The 22,525-nt window shown below is 39.9% G+C and overlaps 2 protein-coding genes across 10 annotated transcripts in view; both read left to right on the top strand.

Annotated features, from left to right (window-relative positions):
* The window catches only part of SPIDR (scaffold protein involved in DNA repair), a 1,328,422-nt gene that overhangs the window by 187,510 nt on the left and 1,118,387 nt on the right, over positions 1-22,525 (top strand). The window lies entirely within an intron of this gene.
* Positions 1-22,525, top strand: part of ASXL3 (ASXL transcriptional regulator 3) — a 166,835-nt gene that overhangs the window by 70,681 nt on the left and 73,629 nt on the right. For 6 of the 9 annotated variants that reach the window (XM_042463164.1, XM_042463160.1, XM_042463166.1 and 3 more), the window contains one exon: positions 19,400-19,508. The exons of 2 other annotated variants lie outside the window; for them this stretch is intronic. In XM_042463164.1, the coding sequence (XP_042319098.1) occupies positions 19,400-19,508 (109 nt within the window). Of the gene's footprint in view, positions 1-19,399; positions 19,509-20,927; positions 21,042-22,525 lie in introns of those variants that run through there. One more of the 9 variants, XM_042463169.1, reaches the window with a different exon arrangement.

Here is a 22,525-nt window from a genome sequence, read left to right on the forward strand (position 1 = left end):
AGGGCTTGTTTACACTGTATTATACAGGACTGTAGATAAATAAATATAGTTCACTCAGCACCATGACTTTTTGTATTCATATGACAAAATGAGGCTTAAAAGGAAGATCTGGCAAGGTATTTATCTACAAGTCTGTATTTCTTCTTTTGCTTTTTTTAAACTTTCCATTAGCGTGTTTTGTTTCTGCTTTTTTCCCCCCTAGGATGAAAGTGGCCATATTAATCATCACTAATCTTAAGTATGACCTGATGGAAGAGGATCCAGAGACATAACTGTAATACAGTATGGCATCTGGCAAGATTTGTGAATAAAATACTAAAACACCGTGGATTGTGTGATTTTGGCTACAGACTTAGAATGAGCTATCCTTTGAAATGATTTTTTTAGCTGTAAGATCTTTATATAACTTTTTGTTTTTCATTTTAAGTGTGGAGGCTAAGTCATAGTGGTCTCTCAGTATTCCCACACTAATATGCCAAACAAAAGAAATGTTGTGTATTTGCTTAAATGAAAATGAAACAGCAAGAAGCTGGTAATGAAATTTGTAAACCTAAAGCAGATATGCACAGCTGTTTTCTCTTGGGCTGCTGAGCTGAGCTTCCATTGTAACAAGAGGAGCAGGGTGTTTGTGATCTGCTTAATTTAATTTTCTTCATTTTGGCTTTGAAAATATTTGATTTGAAAAAAATAATAATGCAACATTTAGACCAATATTGTATTTCGCTAGGTCATGGACATATCTGGAATATTAGCACTGAGATTTATAAAAGATTTAGAAAATTTATCCAGGCATAGCTTCTTATTGTTAAGACAATTCCAGATATTTTCATCCATACAGTTAAAGTATACATTACATTGAATATAGATTCAATATGCCAAACACTCTGTTCACAGTGTACATACCTACCCCCATGATATATTTCTCAAACACACAGGACTGGCCTTGCCATGCAGGACTATAAACCACCCCGCTTTAGGTGACATTGTGAAGGAAAATAGATGAAGGGAAGTTTCATGGAGTAAGACTTTTGAAAATGGTGTCCATAATTTTTTGGGGGGAGTGGGCATTGTAGATCTTGTGTGAATACTGTTGTGGTGGACTGGTGGGACTGTTTTCTACCCAGCCATAAGGTGAAGACTTGATAAATTATGGGTGAATATGTGTGTGTTTGCAATTGTATACATTGTTAAAACAATGAAGTATTCCCTTCTACAGTGTACTATAGTGGTGCTTATTATGGAAAATGGGTTATAGAAAGCAAAAACTGCTACCCATTTGCCACCAATGATTATTCTGACCAATGTTTGCATTTAAAAAAAAAATACTCATAGTGCCAACCAAGTGAATTCATACAAATGCTTACTCTACAGTGGGATTGCATTTTAGCAATATTTGGAAGTAAATTAGATAATTAAAACTTAATCATTTGAAATGTCAGTTGAGTGAATAATGTTTAATCATGTATTGGGAAAATTTCCATTACTTGTGGTGCCAGATGATGACTCTGGTGTTATTGAGGCAGTGAATCTGTTCCAGGTTTTTGTCTGAAATGTAAAGGTGCAATCCAAGGTGGAAAGCAAGCATCACGTAGTGGTTTAAATGCTGACTAGGATGCTGGGAGACCAGGGTTCAAATCCTCATTCAGCGATGGAAACATTCTGGATGACCTTATGCAAGTTATACTCTCTCAGCCTCAAAGAAAGGCAAGGGCAAATTCCCTCTGAACAAATTCTGCCAAGAACCCCCCATGATAGGTTTGCTTTAGGGTCACCATAAATCATAAATGACTTGAAGACACACAACAACAACAATCCAAGGTGCTAAACCTATCCTGGTGACTTCCAACTGCAACCTAAAATGGATTTATTAGTATTGGAGCCAACAGCCACCACTGTGTTTTTACTAGTTTTTAAAAGGCAAGGCTAGGCAAATAGAAACAATTTCTGAGTGACAAAGAAAATGATGTACATTGTAGCTAGTCTGAAGGCAAGGAAATGGGCTTCATGGACTTTGTGGAATCTCCAACAATATAGTTCTGTATATACCCATTGAATGTTCAGAAGGTCATTGTGTGTGGTGTTTTTTCATTTTCTTCCAGTGTAAAACAGAAACAGTTTGACTGGCAAGAGTTTATGTTGTGAAAAGATTTTTTGTTGGTGTTGGAGAGATATCAATGTAGGCAGACCACTCTGGTACTGGGTGCCAAAGCATTTTAAAGTCCAGGAAATAAAATTTAAATTCCATTTGGAACACATGAGTGTTCTAGGAGAGTGAATCATGGTTAAGAAAGCCAACCTATTATGAGATAATTTCCTATTATCTGGTTCGGAATTCACATCATCCCCAGCCAACATGCATATAATGAGAGCTGCAGTCCCAATTCATCTGGAGTTCCCCAGATTGGAGGAAGGCTGGCTTGTTTTCCCTCTCAATTATTATTATACTTTATTAATATAGCGCTGTAGATTTACACAGCGCTGTACATATAAACAATAAAATCGATAAAAATGAAACCTGCCAATGGCGTACATTCTACAAAATACATATAAAACAATAGATAATAATACAAAGTAGAATTAGATAAAAATAAGCAGGCAACAAATAAAAAAGCATCAAATATCAGATAACAATCGGATAAACAATCATACAATGCCTGGGAACACATCTCTGAACAATATAGTCTTCAATTCAGATATGAAACTGGTTAAAGAAGTGATGACCTGTGTTCATGGGGGAAGAAGGTTCCAAGAGTGAGGAGCAGCAATTGAGAAGGGATGAATCTGAGATGGAGCAGTGGAGATCCTAGGCTGGGATAGCAGAACTTGACTATCAGAATGGAGGGCCTGAGTGGGAATATGAGGAGAAAGAAGCTCACATAAGTAAGGAGGGCCCAGCCCATGCAGGGCTTTAAAAGTCAACAACAGAAGCTTATACTGAATACAGAAGGGGAACCAGTGAAAGGATGATAAAGAGGACAATCATGGTCAAAGCAGCGAGCGGATGTAATAATGTGTGTAGCTGAGTGCTGGACAGAAATTAAAGGATGAAGGTGAGAGAGAGGAAGCCCTGCCAGAAGGAGGTTACAATAATCTAGTCGCGAGATGACCAGAGCATGGTCCAGAGTCTTGACAGTAGAGGCTGAAAGAAATGGACGGATTTTAGCAATATTGTAGAGAAAGAATCTACAGGCCTTGGCTGTGGCCTGGATCTGGGGGATTCACAACAGAGAAGAATAAAAAATGAAACCAAGACTGAGGACTTCCTGGACCAATCAAATAGAGATGTCGTCAACAGAAACAGAAAAGGAGTATTGAAGGGTGGACTTGGGTGGAAAGACAAGAAGCTCCATCTTGGACATGTTGAGCTTCAAACACCGATGGCACATCCACTGAGAGACAGCTGAAAGACAAGATGAAACTTGTTGTTCAAGCCCCGGAGTAAGGTCAGGGGTGGAAAGATATAGCTGAGTGTCATCAGTGAAGACATGATAGGAAAAAACAAAAGAGCTGATAGTTTTCCTAAAGACAATGTGTAAAGAAAGAACAGTAGGGGACCCAAAACTCTAACAGATAATGGAACCGAGGACGAAGTCTGACCACCCATGACCACTGCAAAAGATCTAAACCAAACAAGAACAGAGTCTGAGAACCCAAAGTCAGAAAGTATATTAATTAGGAGACAGTGATCCACAGTGTCAAAGGCCACAGACAAATCAAGGAGAATAAGAACAGAGTAAAGGCCAGTCGCCTTGGCCTGCAAAAGATGGTTAGAAATCTTTGTGAGGGCCGTCTCTGTGGAATGTTGTGGGCGGAAACCAGACTGAAAGGCATCTAGAATGGAGTTGGCTTCAAGAAACTCAAGACAGCAAGAATAAATCACCCATTCCAAAACCTTAGAAAGAAAAGGAAGAAGAGGAATTGGATGATAGTTAGACAAAGAAGAAGGATCAAGAGAAGATTTTTTCAGAATTGGGGAAACAAGAGCATGTTTAAAGTCCAAAGGAAAGGAGCCTGTAGAGAGAGAGAGAGATTAAAGATATAGAGAAGTAAGGGCAGAAAAGAAAGGGCTATAAAGATGAGAAGACGAGAGGGAATTGGATCAAGAGAACAGGTTGCAGGTTTGGAAGAGTTCATCAGCATAGAGAGTTCGTCCAAAGAAACAGGAGGAAACACAGTTTTTTAGTTGAAGGTGCCAGAAAATTAGTGGTAGAAGACAAATCAGGAAGAACTATCTCAGATCAAATAGTGGTGAACTTAGTGATGAAATAGTTGGCGAAGTTGGTAGGGGAAAATAATGAAGGGACAGGGGGAGAGGAAGGTTTTAGCAAAGTGTTGAAGCAGGAGAACAAACACTGTGGACACCTCTTGTTGGCACAGATCAATGATTTGTAATAATTTTGTCTTGCCATGGATAGGGTGCATGAGAAGGATAAAAGGACGAATTTATAATGAATAAAATTGGCCCACTCCCTGGACTTTTTCCAAAGATGTTCGGCAGCTCAAGAGCAGGACCGAAGGAACTTGACAATGGGAATAAGCCAGGGCTGAGGCCTAGTCATAGAGAAAGACGTGCATACAGATACTGTCAATAGTTGAAGAAAAAGTAGAGTTAAATAAAGACATAGCTGAATCAGCAAAGTCCCCAAGAGATAAAGAAGAGAGAGATGAATCCAAAGATTGACTGAGATGGCCACAATTAACAGACTGAAGATCATGAAAATAGCGTTGAACAATTTGACGCGAAGGTGAGATATAAGTTAGAGTAAAAGAAATTAAATGATGATCAGACAATGGAGAATCAAGTGCCAAGTAGTCAGAAATGACACATTTAGCAGCAAGAACTAGGTCAAAGCAGTGACCAAGAATAGGCTGAAGAGTTGGAATGAAGTTGAAGACTGAAAGACGCTAAAAGGGAGCTAAAGCAAGATGTTGAAGGATTCATCGAGGTGGATATTAAAGTCACCTAGGATCAAAGAAGGGGCTGCATCCGATAGAAAAAAAATGTCAGTTAAAACTCAAAGTCCGAAAGGAACTAGGTAGCAGAACCAGGAGGGAGATAGATGACTGTAACCCGCAGCTGTAAAGTAAAAAAGAGTCTAATAGAGTGTGACTCAAAGAAAGAAAAACAATAGCTAGGGAGAAAAGAAAAAACTTGAAACTGGCAGGAATTAGACAATAAGATACCAACCCCTTCTTCTTAACCCTCAGGGCGGTTTGTGTGGGTAAAAGAAAGTCGGCCAGAAGAAGGGGCAGCAGAGGTAGCAGTGTCATGGGCTGGGAGCCAGGTTTCAATAAGAACAAGAAAATTAAATGATTTAGAAAGAAAAAGATCGTGAATTATTGTCGCTTTCGGACCAACAGAGCGACAGTTCCAGAGTGAACAAAATAATGGAAACAGAGATAGGAAGAGGTTGAATAGGGATCATATTAGGAGAAATGCATGGAGCCATGGGGAAGGAAAGGTTTGAGTATCCAATAATCAACATGAGAAAATATAACAATGACAGGAACAGAAAAATAAAGCCGACAGTGCTTGATAACATTGCCTGAACACCACAAGACATCTAATAGATAAAGAAGGGTGACATTAGAAACCTCTGCCGGACGTCCAAGCTGCTGAGGATGGTGGAAGGAGGGGTGGCTAAGAAGCCTCTGCTTGGCACCCCAGGTGTTGCTCTAGTTACGCCTGCTCTCACTGCCGATCTGCTGGTGCTTCCACAGGTCCCAGTCGTGTGGGGAAAGAAGGGAAGTTCAGCATCCTGGCTGGCTGGCTTTCAGCTGGCCTGCTGCCTGATGTTCCCTGAGTCCACAGTAAAGTAGTTGGAAATAGGCCAAAGGTCCCAGGGGAAAACAGCCTCTGGAGTAACTGCAGCTTCAGGAACTAAACTTGCCTTTGCAGCAGATGGTTTCTTCAGCCCTGGGAGAGGATATTGCAGCAGTTCTGCCCTGCTTTTATACTCACAGGGACACAGCTGGGTGAGGCAAGGCAGTCCTTGGGCCTGAGTCTGCAATAAGGTAGTTGGAAGTAGGCCAAAGGTCCCAGGGGAAGACAGCCTCCGGAGTAACTGCAGCTTCACAAACCTCTCAAGCACTTAGGAAAAAATGTTTCAACCTCAGTGAAAGTTTCTAATGAAAAGTCTTCTCACATCTGAACCTAATGAACTACTGTGCCACAATAGCAACTTGTACACAATATCTCCAACAAGTTAAAATTCTCTCTCCTGTCCACCACTACCATCAGGGGTTGCTTCATTTGGATGTTTATAGAAAACTTTGCAGTTTCTCATTTTAGAGCAGACCTGCACAACTTGGCAGAAGGTAGGGGCCGAAATAAAAATAGGCTAAACTTATTCAGGCCACAGATAGGTTTTAATTAAAAATTAATGAATTCATAATATTAATTAGAATTAAATAATATTAATTCCATCTTGATCTTCCTCTGCCCGGCCCTCTCCTCAGGAGAAAACCAAGCAGCAAAGGATCCTTGCCTGTCCTTCTCCTCCATCTCCTGGACTTCTCCTCAGGAGAAGGCTGAGTGACAGAGGAAGCTTGAAGGGTGAACATTTGTCCTTCTTGCTCCTCTGCTGCCAGGCCTCCTTAGGAGAAAGCTAGGCAAAAGAAGAGTCTTGCAGGGTAAGCATTTGCCCATCCTTCTCCTCCTCCACCACCACCTGTCTTTCTTCTCAGGAGAAAGCCAAGCATTGTAGAAGCCTTACAATGTGGGTGTTCTCCTCCACTGCTGCCTGGCCTTCTCCTTAGGACAAAACAGGGTGGTAGAAGAGCCTTGCAGGTCAAGCATTTGTCTGTTCTTCTCTTCTGCTATCTGGCCTTCTCTTCGGGAGAAAGTCAGGCAGCACAGGAGCCTTGAGAGCTAGCATTTGCCTTTTCCTCCACCCGGCCTTCTCTTCGGGAGAAAGCTGAGCAGTAGAGGAGCCTTGCAGGGTAAGTGTTTGCCTGTCATCCTCTTCCTCTCAGCCATCTCCTCAGGAGAAAGCCAGGTGGCAGAGGAGTCTTGCAGGGCGAGTGTTTGCCCCCCCTCCTCCTCTGGATGGCCCTCTCTTTAAGAGGAGGCTGAGCTGTAGAGGAACCTTGAAATTATTCCACATCCTTGCAGGCCGCCAGAAATCCTTTGGCGGGCTGCATGTGGCCCATGGCCATATGTTCTGCAGGCCTGTTTTAGAGTGAGGGGTCCAAGACCATGGTTCTAGCTGGCCATGGTAGGATGAGCATCTATTTTTCCTGCCTGCCTCTAGAATAGCAATGGCCACAGGCCTCCCCACTGTTTCTTACACCTACTGCCCAAAACAATAGAGGGGAAAGTAGTTGGAGTCAGAGTTGCCAGAAGAGTGTGCATGATTTTAGTACAAAATATGTCCCAGGACTAATTGTATCTTAGTACAAAATATGACATCAAAGCATAGTGTTTTTAACTGGGATAATTGTGCTTTTCTTCACGTGTTGTTCAAGCACCACCTGCATTTCCAAGTACTCTTCTTTGTCTCCAGTCTCCATTCTATAATGGTGTTGCTTTTATGACATATGTGAAAAAAACAGTTTCTTTCATTTATTTCTAAATTATATATCCTGATCGTTTGTGCTAATTAGTATTCCCAGGACAGTTTACAGTATAATCTGTAGATACTGTACTACTATTCTTTTCTAGTGATTAAACAGCAGTCTTCTGTTTTTGTGAGAATTCTAATTTGTTCAAATCATTTGGAGAAGTCAAAAACAACAACAACAAAAAGTAAAACACAATAGTATAAACAGAAAACTGAAAGTACAGTCATCCCTCCACATTTGCGGGCAAAGCATTCTTGGATTTGATTACTCATGGATTACTGTATTTGCTGCCACTTCCTCTGATGCCACATGACACTTTTAACAGGGACTTCAATAATACCTACTGTTGCTGGGAGGAAATCAAACTGATGGGGTGGATGGGACTCTGTGCATGCATTCCCTCACATTCATTTAGTTGGGCAGAAGGAAGGGTATGGCATTGAGGAGCATGAGGAGTGAGGGCTTGCACATTCCTGCACTCACTTGCTCACTTACTCACACAGAAAGATGGGAGGAGGGAAATGGGACAAGTGTCTGCTTTGTCTCTCCTCCCATCTCCTGTTCCATCCCATCTCACCCTGCCACCAGAGTGAGCAAGCAAGTGAGGGAATGCACACACAGCCAGATCCAGCCATCCACTGTACACTTTTTGGGGGGGGGGGGGGTTAATACAGGGTGGCTAGAAATATTTGCAGTATTTTCACTTTTGCAAGAATCCTGTGCCTCTAACCCTAACAAAAGTTGACTTCCAACTGTAGTGCTGCATAAATGGGGGGAAGGACTGTGCAACTCCCCTTTCACTTTTAGCATTTAGTACTGGTGAAATCAGCAGTTTATGATTGGTTTCTAAACCAGAACTGCAGTTTTGTTTCTAACAGTATTTAGGTCAGGCACAATCCAGCCACAGTTTACTCACTTGGACTAAATTCCCAACTGCGGTTTAATGCTAACCAGAAAAATAAAGAAAATTTTAAGAGAGAAAGGAGAAAGATGGTTTCTGTTACTCAAATCATGGTTTGGGGGATTGTGAACTTTTGAGGAAGTAAGCAAAGCACAGTTAGCAAAGCACATTATAAGTACAATGGTCCCATAGTATCTGTTGGGGTTTGGTTTCAGGACAACCCATGGATACCAAAATCCATGGATGCTTAGGTCCCATTATGTACAGTGATGTAGTAAAATGGTGTCCCTTATATAAAATGTCAAAATCAAGGTTAGCCTTTTGGAATTTACATTTTTTTTAATGTTTTCAAGCTGTGGATGGTTGAATCCAAGGATAAAGAATCCATAGATAAAGAGGGATGACTGTATCTATGGAAGGGAGAAACCATATGATTTTGTATGAGGCTTTCTATATAAAAATAAAAAAATATATTTCACTATTCATTATGAATCAGTTTGAGGGTTTGGGAATTGAGTTAGCACATAAAATTTTAAAAAGGATTTATACACTATTTGTGTGTTCATAAGCACAGTCAAGCCAACATTAATATTTTTCAGCCCCATTGGTTTTATTAAGAGATATTTTTGCAAGTGCTCAATTGTCCTATTGAAGTTAATGGGTACAGTATACTTTCTGTGGCTGGATCATAGCCATCATAAATAAATGTTAATGCTAGTAATCTGGACCACAAAAACAAACATGTTAATACCATCTGATGTAAAATAAAGCTTTGCTGGAAACTGGTCTATGAACTCATTTGTTGTTGTTCTTGTTGTCCTTGTACAACTGAGGCTAGATTTAATACTTTTTTATGTGGATTTAGTGGCCACTGTAATCTTAGGGTGCATCTACACTTCAGAATTTATGCAGTTTGGTGCTGTTTTAACTGTTATGGCTCAGTGCTATGGAATTCTGGGATTTCTAGTTTTGTGATATATCTAGCCTTCTCTGTCAGAGAGCTCTGGTGGCCCATCAAATTGTAAATAACAGGATTCCATAGGATGGAGCCACAGCAGTTATAATGGTGTCAAACTGCATTGATTCTGCAATGTGGAAGCAGCCTATTTCAGAAATTCTAACAAATGTCTACAGCAACATGAAAATAGGGCTGCACCAAGTACCTCTGCCTTCTAATATTGTGTACTCTGGAGTTGCTCTTCCCCTGGTGTCTATGCATATGGTGTGAATATCTGCAAGGGATAGGGCAGTACACATACAGATGTATGTACAGAAGCTTCCAGACTACTTGGAACACCAGTACTTAAGCCTTGTAGCTGCAGCCACTTTTTGTAGCACCAAAATAGTTGCTTCCACATCTATGAGTCTTTTGAAAACTTTTAACTGTATATGGCATAATCTATAAATGGACAAGCACATTAAAGGAGATGTGGCTTGAAAAAATATTTTTTGGGGTGACCATTCTCAAAACTCTCTGCCTGCCAGCTTGGCCATTCTGGAAAATAATGTACAAAGAATAACTTTCAAGCTTTGTGTTTCAAATTGGAGGAACGTGTGTGTGCAGTGGGGGGGGGGAGGATTTACAATGGAGGCTGATTACTAGCATCATGGGTGAGAGGAATAGTTGTCATAACTCAACACTGAGGGTAGAGTGTTACCCCTTTATTTAGAGAAATCAACAGTTGTACATTACTATGTCTATGGATGTACAAATGTTGATTTCCCCGAATAAAGAAATAACAGTGTAGTATAGCAGTTTGAGTTTGACTAGTACTCCATGAGATCAGGGTTGAAATCCCCACTCAGTCACAGAAAGACACTTTGTGACCTCACACTCCTTCAGCCTCAGAGAAAGATAATGGCAACTCTTCCTGTGAAAAAATCTCTCACAGAAACCCTCCTAGGTTCACTTTTGTTGTAGTTAACTACCTTCAAGTTGACTTCAACTTATGGTGGCCCTATAAATGAGAGATTTCCTCTTTTCTTACTGCCATCTACCTTACCAAGCATTATTGTCTTTTCTAGTGAGTCATGTCTTCTCATGATATAGCCAGAGTATGATAGCCTCTGTGTCATCTTGACTGCTAGGGAGAGTTCAGATTTGATTTGCTCTAGGACCTATTTTTTGTCTTTTTACCAGACCACAGTATCATCCGAACCCTCTTCTCCAGCATCACATTTCAAACGAGTTGATTCTTTTCCTATCCACTTTATTCACTATCCAGTTTTTACGATCATACATAGAAATGGGAAATACAGTGGAATGGACAATCCTATCTTCAGATTCACTTCAGAGTTGCTGTTAAGTCAGAAATTACTTGAAGGCACACAACAACAAATGTCAATTGATATTTGTACACAGTACACAGAACAATTATTTTTAGGATTCTTCCCCCATAATAAAACTCAATCTATGTGTTTGCCTGGGCTAGAAACTTTAAAATATTTTTGCTGGGTGAGTATAAGACTTTTTATTTAATGTTGAAAGCCTTATTTCTAAAGGTGAGTTGATGCCCAGTTGCTCTTATAGCACAAGCCGAGGCATATTTACTAAGATCTCACAGTGTTCAGTGGGATGTAGCTCCTTAGAATGTTTAGGATTGCACTCTGAGGCTGCAATCCTACATGCATATTCTTGGGAGTAAGCCTCATTCAGTACAATAGGATTTACATTTGAGTAGGACTGTATTATAAACTTTGACATTGTACAGAACCAAGAAGTAGCATTTATTTTTGTGCAGGAGAACTGCAAGTTCTTTGTAACTAAAGTCTGATGTCCAATTAGGTAGATGGCTTTAATTTTAAAATAAATGTTGGGTTGGCTGATAGATAACCATTAGACAAAATAGGAATACACTAGCAACTTTGAACTTCATACATTTCATTATCATTTTTTACACTAATGGCCTTTACTCTGTTCTCATCCTTCTCGATTTGTCTGCAGCCTTTGACACCGTTGATCACTGTCTCCTAATTGACATACTCTCTGACCTTGGGTTCTCAGACTCTGTTCTCGACTGGTTTAGATCTTACTTGTCTGGCCGATCTTTTGCAGTAGTTGCAGGGGGGTCAGACTTCTTCTCCTGTTCCCTTATCTGTTGGAGTTCCCCAGGGCTCTGTTCTGGGTCCCCTTCTGTTTTCTCTCTACACACTGTCCTTAGGTAAACTCATCAGCTCTTTTGGCTTTTCCTACCATCTGTATGCCGATGACACCCAGCTGTATCTTTCCACCCCTGACCTTTCTCCAAGGCTTGAACAGCAAGTTTCGTCTTGCCTGACAGTTGTCTCGCAGTGGATGCGCCATCAGCGTTTGAAGCTCAACATGTCCAAGATGGAGCTTCTTCTCTTTCCTCCTAAGCCCACCCTTCAAAACTCCTTTTCTGTCTCTGTGAACAACATTTCTATTCAACCAGTCCAGCAAGCCCGCAGTCTTGGTTTTATCTTTGACTCTTCTCTGTCGTGTATCCCTCAGATCCAGACCACAGCCAAGGCTTATAGATTCTTCTTGTACAATATTGCCAAAATCCGACCATATCTCTCTGCCTCTACTGCCAAGATCCTGGTCCATGGCCCAGTTGATCTCACGACTGAATTACTGTAACATCCTCCTGGCTGGGCTTCCTCTTTCTCACCTCCGTCCTTTAATCTCTGTCCAGCATTCAGCTACACGCATTATCACTTCCACCACCGCTCTGACCACATCTCTCCTGTGTTGGCATCCCTTCACTGGCTCCCTCTCCCTTTCTGCATTCAGTATAAGCTCCTGCTGTCGACGTTCAAAGCCCTCCATGGACTGGCCCCTCCTTACTTATCAGACCTTCTTTCTCCTCACCTTCCCACTTGGGCCCTCCGTTCTGGTAGTCAAGGGTTCTGTCTCAGCCCAGGATTTCCTCTGCCCCCTCCGGATTTGCCCCTTTTCACTTGCTGCCCTCACTCCTGGAACCTTCTTCCCCCACAAGCAAGAGCCATCACTTCTTTAACTAGCTTCAAAACGGAGTTGAAAACCATCCTGTTCAGAGAAGCCTTTCCAGGCATTGCATAATTGTCGCTTACTATCTGATATTCTTTTGTTGCCTGTTTATTGAACCATTTCCTGTATTGCTATGTATTGTATATGTATTATCCTACTTGAGAGTATGTATTTTCCCTGAATGAAGATTAACCTTCCATTTTGAAGCCAAGCCCTCCCTCCAGTCCATCTGCTTTGGTCCAGGCCTCGAAGGTAGAGAGGAACTGCTGGACCTCTTACCCTTTCCCACCACCACTCCCTTCTCCTTCTGTGTCATGTCTTTTTGGATTGTAAGCCCGAAGGCAGGGAACCGTCTAACTAAAAGATTGCATGTACAGCGCTGTGTAAATTTACAGCGCTTCATAAATAAAGGTTAATAATAATAAAATACACTAACTCAATGTGTAAATAAGCTTTAATTGTGCTCATGGTTTCCCCCTTTTAAAAAAAATACGGAGTGTAATGGAATCCTGGAAGTATAGTTCCTGCCATTATCTTTATTTTGTTACTCTTGCTTTAGAGCCCAGCAGAGGGTGCTCAAAGGTCCAAAATGTTGGAGACTTTTGCACCAATTTTTTTTTGCTTGAAATTAATAACAAATTAGTTCAAAGAAATAAAGCACACGGAATACTTAAAATGAAGGTAATTCAAAATTGAAACAGGGGATTAAAAAAACATGGATGTTGCCAGATGATGTGTATAACATGACCTTGAATTTATATCTGAAATTGTGTCTAACAATTATTAATAATTGTATTTTGCAATTATTATTTTATCAAGTTATTTTGTATACTGATCAACGACCGAATAAATGTTACTACTACTGGATGTTGCCACATGATGGCATATTTATAACTAGGAGGAAATTCTGAAAATATTGTGTCACTGGGTTTTGTTTTTCCCGTTTTTTAAAAGTCTAATGCGATTCTGTTAACTTTTATTAATTACAGAAGGGAAATTTGTATTAAAATATTTTCTGGCTTTATGGATGCTTTTTGTAACATTTTGTTTCTTTTTCTGAATTATGACAACCAACAATATATTTTTAGATTAAAAAAAAACAGTTCTGGCAGAAATTCTATCATGATATTAGTGTAGAAATGACATTGACTAGTTGGTGAATTGGTGGTACAACAATGCCACATACAGAAATCTCTAACTGTATAAACAAACCCCTTTCCTCCAATGGCTGATAGATTCAGCATTTTCTATACATATTACTAACAGTTAAAACATAAGTTTGGATCCTAAAATTCCAGAGTAGAAGAAGGTCTGTAGAAAAAGAAATAAATCCTCTTAATTCCTGCTGTTGTCTACAGAGCTGACAAGCATTTTTGGAGTTTCAGATGTCATCCTGAATATGACTGATGCATTGTGGTTTCTATCAGAGGGGGTAATCTAATTAAATCAGGAAGCATTACTGTGCATGAAATATGCCTTCATCCTGCTTTGGAATTACTCTTCTTGTCCCCAACAGCCCGCTTCTGTCCCATCATATTGTACAGAAGGGCCATCAGCTCTGTGGAGGGTTTGGTGTGGGGTCAGGAGAAAACAGAGCTATTATTTCATGAACCACCTTCAGTGCAGAGATCATTGGATGCCAGCTGTAGTGAAAGTGTAGCCTGTGTGCCACATGTGGTGCCCAAGCCTCCCAAGATTCCACAAGTATCCTGGACCACCCAGAATATTTTTTTTCTTTAAATCTGGCAATTTTCAAGTAAAAACGCACAAAAAAGTTTCCAAATAGCAAGTCCTCCTTCATCTCAAATACCTCCCCTAAAAATGCCTCCCCTAAAAAGATGGGGCAGGCTCCCTAGCCCTAAATAATCCCAAATGGGAAACAGAAATGATGTGACAGAGCTTCAGGCTCCTGCACAATGTGATGGTTTGGCCCATTAGGTACAATATATGTAGACACACAACCCAAACACATATCACAGAATGGTTGTACAGTGCACCCGTGTCATACGCGGGCGCATTATACGCTGCTTTCAGCATATGCTGAAAGCGGTGCTGGAAGAAGCGGCACCACACGTCGGAAGGAACAATGGCGCGTGCACCTATGGCACACACGCACCACCATGAGCACAAGCCCCATTACATGCAGTTTCTTTTACGTGGGGGGGGGGCCTAGAACTGATCCCCTGTGTAGAAGAAGGGCACACTGTATTAGTAGCTGTTTTCTGTTACAAACATCAAAAGCAGCTTAATACCCATCCCACTTCGGAAATTGTAAGGAACCATGGCTTTTCATTATGAGCATAATTTGGACTTTTGCATTCCCCTCTCCTTTCCTTCTCATGCATCAGGACAGGAAACTGGAAGCTTATACCTTCCATTTTGAATCATCTACCATTCTCACTGTGTTCAATTTCAGGAAGGAAGTTTATTGTCATTGAGTTTAGCAAAAATGGATTTAGTGAACATAAACCCCCAGTCTGAAATATAATATCATGTCTTGGTTTGTTAGCTAAGCTGAGTTAAAAAACACACACCATGGATTCCCAAATTTGGATGTAAAGGGAAATTGCAGCTTATTCAGAACCAAAAGTTGAAATTTTCTATCGTCTTCATTCATCAATGAGGAAGAGAGAGGAAAGCATAAGTGTAAGTAGCCTAGGAACTTGAAACTTGAAGGAGTGCCTCTTTGTACATATGCCTGGTTAATTTTATGACTAAAATTTCTAAACTTATATATGAGCATATACGGTAGTAATACAGTGTGCCCGTGCCTAGCGCGGAAGCATTTTACGCGGCTTCCAGCTTATGCGGAAGCTGCTTGGGGAGGGGAACAATGGCACTCGAGCATAGGCAGACTTTCCCTTACACGGGGGGGGGGGATACGGAACAGATCCCCCCGTGTAAGGAGAGGGCCCACTGTACACTACTTTTTAAATGAAAATCTGAACAGTATCAACACCAGGCCTGTGGCACAAAATGTGGTCCTTTTCATTCATTTCACCATTAGACCATGAAACAACGGAGCAGACTGGCCAAAAGGAGCAGCCAGAGGCTGCTTCGGCTGTGGTTAGGTGGATACTATGGTGATCACATGCTCTCAAAGCTGGCTGTTGCCATGGTCCCCAGTGGGACACCGACAGGAGTAGCTTTTTGCTGCTCCTTTTTGTGCCAGCTTTTCCTGGCTCATCACACTCTCCTCACAGAGGAGGTATGCATTGTATGAACACCACACCCCCAAAGCATATGGAAGCTGCTTTATTTGGACTGTCTGTTTCAGGCCAGCAACAATGGCCACTGCAAACCATCATTTGAAGAATGATGTGCTATCCTTCATCTATCATTCAGTGAGGCCACGGGCCTGTTACTATAAAAATGATTAAACGTATATTTACTGCATAAAAGACATGAAGTTAGCCTTGTGGCTGCAACTGTAATATAATGTAGATGTTCCTTAATTGGTTTGAAAAGGAATTAATGGCAATTAAGTAGTTATTTGTAACTACTTACTGGTACTTCAAAAACACAGAGGTAGTCTTGTTGACTATTAATCAAAATCCAAAGTACACATTGTGATGATATCTTTACCAGCCCAACTAAAAGACGCTAAATTGAACATGCCAGTTTTGGAAGCCCACAAGCTTCTTCATCAGGTGGTGAATAAAATCATAAAATAGAAGGAAAGAGACAGTGTTGGAGACACAGTTCTGCATCTTTTTGCGGATGAAATTTTATTAAAGGAGGGTGTGTGTGGACAGAAAAGCTGGGCCACTCTTGCTCCCCACCCACATGACCACAGAGTAACCCTGGGGCAAAGCAGACAGAGAAGACGGAGTGGCCAGAGGCAGGGATCATGGCAATCAGACACCATGGTCCCAAGGGCAGCCTCTGCCCCAAATGGGCCATGAAAAGGAGTGGTTAAAAAACTGCTGCTTTTGTGGGTGGGTTTGGGCCACATTAGTCGGCCCCAGCGTGATCCAGGAATGTGTGTCACGTGATTCCCCATCTGCTGAGAGGACCAGCGGTGGCCCTTTTGGACTGTCTGTTTGATGCCTTAGTGCAAAAGCAGTAAAGGGAAAAGCAATACAATTTTTCTTCTCCATTCCCAGCAGTGAAACACCTAATTTTGAGATTTGGGTCAGGTCCATCCTGTGCAAGGGAGGCTATAGGCCCTTTTGTAGGCAGAATGCAGTAAAGCTCTTTGGATGCCTTTGTACCATTAGCTCTGAACACTTATTCTGAGTTTTGCCGTTATAATATAGATTAACACACATTGACAGAAAACTAAAATGCAATTTAAAAAAAAATGAGTGCTGTATTAACTGCATTGGTAATCTGATTCATTAATCAGACAGGTGTTATTTCAGATCACAAATACTCTTCACGGTGGTATTTTCTCTCTCTCTTAAAATGAGAAACTTGTCTGTGACAAATGGATATTTAAGACGTTCCACATAATATATCACATGCAGAGTTGTGGGATCTGTAATGGACAATGCTCATATGTCCCAAAAGAAATAAATGTTCCACAGAATTGCCCACTGTGAATGCAATAAATCAGTCAATAATAAAACATAAGTAAGAGATGCTGGGCTTGAGCTAGGGAGAGCCAGGCCCTAACCTGGCTATAGTCTTCACTATAGTTGGCAGACTAAGCGGCTATACAGATGGGGCAGAATACCACCCCTTTCCTTGCTGGATTGGGGCCACGGCAACTGCATGCTGCGGTCCTGATATGGGCTTTCCGCAGTGCAAAAAGAAGCTGCAAAAAGTGGTTCCTTTTTGCACCACGCTTCTTCGGCACAGAGAAAACACTGCACCAAAGATGCAGTGTGACACCGCCTGCTGTGTGCTTGCTTGGGCAGCATCACACCAGCTTACGGGTGGAGTCAGGGCAGCAGGCATGTGGTCGCCATGCCACCACTCCGCCCCCACACCAGCTCTTTCATAGAATTATAGAATCGTAGAGTTGGAAGAGACCACAAGGGCCATCCAGTCCAACCCCCTGCCATGCAGGAAATCTCAATCAAAGCATACCCGACAGATGGCCATCCAGCCTCTGCTTAAAGACCTCCAAAGAAGGAGACTCCACTACACTCCGAGGGAGTGTGTTCCACTGTCGAACAGCTCTTACTGTCAGGAAGTTCCTCCTAATGTTGAGGCAGAATCTCTTTTCCTGCAGTCTTTATGCCAGTCTGTTGAGGCCCTAAATTGAGGAAAGGGCTTTTAAGAGGGCACTGTGTTTTTTTTTTTTAAATTACACTGTTTTAACTGCTTTTATCATTTAGTGTATGTTTTTAAATTGTTTATAATATTGCTGATAGTTTCTATTTTAGTAGTGACTATTTGTATGTTTTTAACTAGATTGCAATCATTTCAATTTGTAAGCTGCCTTGAATCTCAGTCTGGGAGAAAGGCAGGATATAAATAAAATTAACAACAACCTCATTGTTGTAATAAAGATACTTGTCTTGCCTTAGCAAAGTAGTTCATGTAAATTTGGATCAAACAGCATTGTATTTGTTCATATATTTATTTTAATAATTTATATTAGAATCAGGCAATTAGAGGACCTCCATTCGTTTATAGATCATAGCTTCCATCAGCACCAGACATGCTACATATCATCAATTCATATCTTGCTTTTTGCTAGCTCCTGACAAAGCAGCTAGCAATCTAATTGTTAGCTTTAAAAATCCCTATACCCACTAGCTAATGTTATTAAATGAAAGCACTAGTTATTCAATTATAACTGAGTAGAAGTAGTATGAAACCTCTGAAGAATATTGTCTTAACACCAGCATTTAGTTTTGATTAATTTCCTTCTAATTCATGACACTTTATTTGCCTATAAGCATACTTCATAACAACTAAAGAGTTGTAATTGATATTCCTGTTTATTGAATGAAAATATTATCTTCATAATTTCATCAATGATATATTGGTGTGAACATTGTTTAATTAGGACATGAATGAGGAAAAAGTTATGAGCTGCAGTTTACTTTTAAATTTATGTTTAATTTAATTTAAGTTACTGCAATTGTAGTAAATAAAGTAGAGTTGTGTAAATTAATGGTTCTCCTTCAACAAACATATTTGTCTCAAATTATTTACCTCTGTGTGTGTGTGTGTGTGTGTGTGTGCGTACGTGTGTGCATATAGTGGATAAAGACTCCTTTTTCTGAAGAACATACAACACAGATGCTCTGTGCTCTACTTGTCCAATTTTGAAGTCTTGAAATCTGTTGAATTTTTAACCACTTACAAAATGTCCTTTCCTGCCATAGACTGTGTGATTATATAATAATTTTCTTAAATGGAACTCTCTCTTAAGCAGCAGTCAGTCCAAATCAAAAAGACTTTCTTCCCAGAAAGTGTACTTAGCATAGTTGTCTATCACATAAAATGCTTGAAATTACTGCGCTTGTCTAAAGGATATACACGATGAATGTTTGTTTTTGGTTGTATTAAGGCGATGCTGCTCCTACTTGTTCATAGCTAACTTGGCAATTTTAAATTGGTTTTTTATTATTCTTTTGTTGCTTCTCCATCCTATGGGATGCAGCTGCTCTTGAACTTGGTGCGGTTTTTGATCATTCATGTGCAACAGCCACTTTGTCTGTAACATTCTAAAAATGAGACTTCATGGTGCTATTTGCAAAGTAATTTTACATAAATATTTGGACTGCAGTTCCTTTTCAATGTAGAGCTGTTTACTGTGTGAAAATTGTATAATTATAATTTACAGACTTTTTGCCTGAAGCTGAAAGGACAGATGCATATGATTAAGTTTCAACTGGCCTGTTATTGTAATGTAGATGCTTTCAGGGTTGGGAGGCTTGCAGTTTTTTCTTCTTTCTTTCTTTTTTAAGGAGACCACGAGTTTTAAAAAAAGTAAGGGGGGAGAGCTTTACAAGAAAATCCTCCATTTCAGACAACTATATTTTTTCCCCATTTTTGTGTTTCAGTGGCACTTCTCCACTAGCTTGTCTGAATGCAATGCTTCATACTAACACTCGTGTTGGTGATGGGACATTCTTCAAAATCCCTGGCAAGGCAGGACTCTACGCACTCAAAGTAAGTCTGAAAACCCTACCGAAAGTTACAAGTAAACAATTTGGATTGGGGGAGATGAGCATGTCTTTCTGAGCATGTCCAGCAATTATATAAGACAGTGTGGAGTACAAGTTTAACATTGTCTGTTCTCTGACATCAGCAATGTATTGTTCCAGAATTTAATTTTTTTCCCTTCTTTTTAATTAATTGTTAACCTCAAGATGATTGCTAATATTATTACAACACAGTACATGATATTTAAAATGAGCATTATTCTTGGGGAACACCCACATGTTACAATCTAGATGACGATGGTTCAAATAACAGCTTTATGGTGTATTAATAGAATCCCTTTCTGAGACATTTAATCAAATGCATTTCTTTGACTAGTGCATGAAAGAGAGTGAGAAGGCTAAGACTCACCCTCCAGAAAAGTATATTTATGTTTAATGGAACAGATTAGCCTTACAGTGTTTAGTTCAAATTTATAAATTTTGAAATTGAAATGAGGAATGAAAGTGACATAATCAATATGGAACAGAGAATTTTTCAGAGAGTTAAAATTATGGGCTTTTTAGAATCATGGAATCATAGAATCATAGAATCGTAGAGTTGGAAGAGACCACTAGGGCCATCCAGTCCAACCCCCTGCCATGCAGGAAATCCAAATCAAAGCATCCCTGACAGATGGCCATCCAGCCTCTCTTTAAAGACCTCCAAGGAAGGAGACTCTATCACCCTCTGAGGGAGTGCATTCCACTGTCGGAACAGCCCTTACTGTCAGGAAGTTCCTCCTAATGTAATGTTCAGGTGGAATCTTTTCCTGTAGCTTGCTAATGGTATTCAAGGAAGTTTTCTCTATTTGGTTAGCTATTGATCTATTGAGACTGTAAAAACAAATTAAAAAACATTTAGAATGTAAACACTCACTACCATGTAAATCCTCCATTGTTTTGGCAATCAGGAATGAGTACTGAGAGGAAGAGAACATAATATGGGAATGCAGCATTTTCCTGCAATTCGTGTAGATGGGAATGTATATTTAACTAGAAAGTCTTACATTAATACTGTTATATTTCACATCTGTTTGTGTAGAAACTCGCTTGTTTAAAATTCAGCCATCTAGAGGCCTAAAGCCATTTGCTAATCTGAAGAGAGTAGACCCATTGAATCAATGGGATTTATATAACATTTCACTTATTATTCAGTAGCTGATTTCTGTCTCTTTTAGCTGGAACGACAGTTGAATTAAGCCGAAAAAAGAAATGAGCGAATTTTTACATATAACTTTCAGGGGGATACACATTGGAACTTGGCGAATAGTTATTTCTTCTTGCAGTTGTCAGAAATCACATTTACTCTTGTAAACTTTCTTTTAAAAGAAAAAGAAGAGTTCATTTCTAAAGTGCCAAGACACATGATCACATTTGTTTATATATGAAGGAAGACTCTACATGCCAGCAGCAGATGGAACGTTGGATTTAAGTTGTGAATCAGAATTGGATGGCACTGAAATGGCTGAGCCAAGCAATAGCAATGGAGAAGAAAATGGAGGTAGGCTTTTGGTTGTTTTGTTTTTGTTTTTTTTTATAAAAAAGAGTCTTATCGGGTTCATATTTGCTAAGTCACCTATACATCAGATTTATACTCATGTTATTTTTTAACACTGCAATGATTTTGCTTCTTTAGTGACTATGTTTTTTTTAAAAATCTACCTTTGTTCTCAAATCTTATTATGGATCTAGAAGTCATAAGGATAAAATAGTGATTTTGAGCTCCAGGTCTTTAATATTTTATTTCTGAAATAATGTTTTTTAATATTATTTCTGGAAATTGGAGTTGAAGATATTTTGACTTTGCCATTTCCAGCTTCTAGAGAAAATCCAATAATTCAATCTACACATCATTCTGGGTTCATTAGTGTCTTTGCATTCATGGTTTGCTTCTAAAATGCAATATGATGAAGCTTTTCCTTTTGCGTATATGAAGAGTGTCCACCAACCTAAAACTACCTATAGTGTAGGTTGATGCTGTATCATTAAGAACTAAAAATGTCAGTGATTCTATGTTTCCATTAAACTACGTATGTAACTAAATCCTCTGAACAATCATTTATATTAATTTCATTTTCTTCAATATTTAACTTTTATTTCATTAATAATTTATTAATTTTCTGTTTTTAACAATTGCTAATATTTGATTACCTATTATTTATTGTTTTTGTATTTAAGATAGAATTCTATGGAGGAATAATACTGACCATACATAAAATGGTAGTTTTTGTAGACAATAAAATAAAACATAATTATCTAATATTCTGAGTGTCTTTTGTGTAAAGACTTTGTGAAGTGCATCTGTGTCATCCAGACATGTTAGTCATTAGCCATGCTTGAGTCTAGCTTGGATTTTAGTACAAATGAGAGGTACTGTATAGCCAATGTATATGAGTGTGGGGTTGTATCAGGTTATAAAGGTTGCTGTATTCCATTTTTCAGCAGCAGTTGATTATAGGGGTAGAGGCAGACTACAGATGCTAAGCCAGAATTCTAAATTCTAGCTATTGTACAAACGAGCTATGATGCATGTTGTTCAATTATTTTTGCTTGGCTTCTTTTGCAAGGGTGAATGGTGAAACAATCTTTGTCTTTCTCTTTGTGTTTCTTTAGTGGCAGGAGTGGCAAAGGTAATTCACCTTTGGGCTATATGTGATTCCCAAAACCTGTTTTCAGATCCTCCATATTACCAGTGCGCCCTAGAAATTACATACTTTAAAAAAGACACTAATTTCATCAGAAAACTGCTAAAAATTCTAGTCAGTGAAGAATGAGAGAGTTCTAATTTCATATTGACTATACAGTTGGCCCTTGGTATTCATGGGGATCTGTTCCATACCCCCCACGGATACCAATTCAGTGCTCAAGTCTCATGTCCCCATGGCGGTGTGTGCCATGATTGTTGCCTCCTTGGGACAAGCCTGTCCCCCCACCCTCCGCTCTTTGAAGCGAGCTGCTGGTGGAGCGCGGCGGCGCCGCGCGGCC

The sequence above is a fragment of the Sceloporus undulatus genome, chromosome 4 (genome assembly GCF_019175285.1).
Source record: "Sceloporus undulatus isolate JIND9_A2432 ecotype Alabama chromosome 4, SceUnd_v1.1, whole genome shotgun sequence".
Taxonomy (NCBI): domain Eukaryota; kingdom Metazoa; phylum Chordata; class Lepidosauria; order Squamata; family Phrynosomatidae; genus Sceloporus; species Sceloporus undulatus.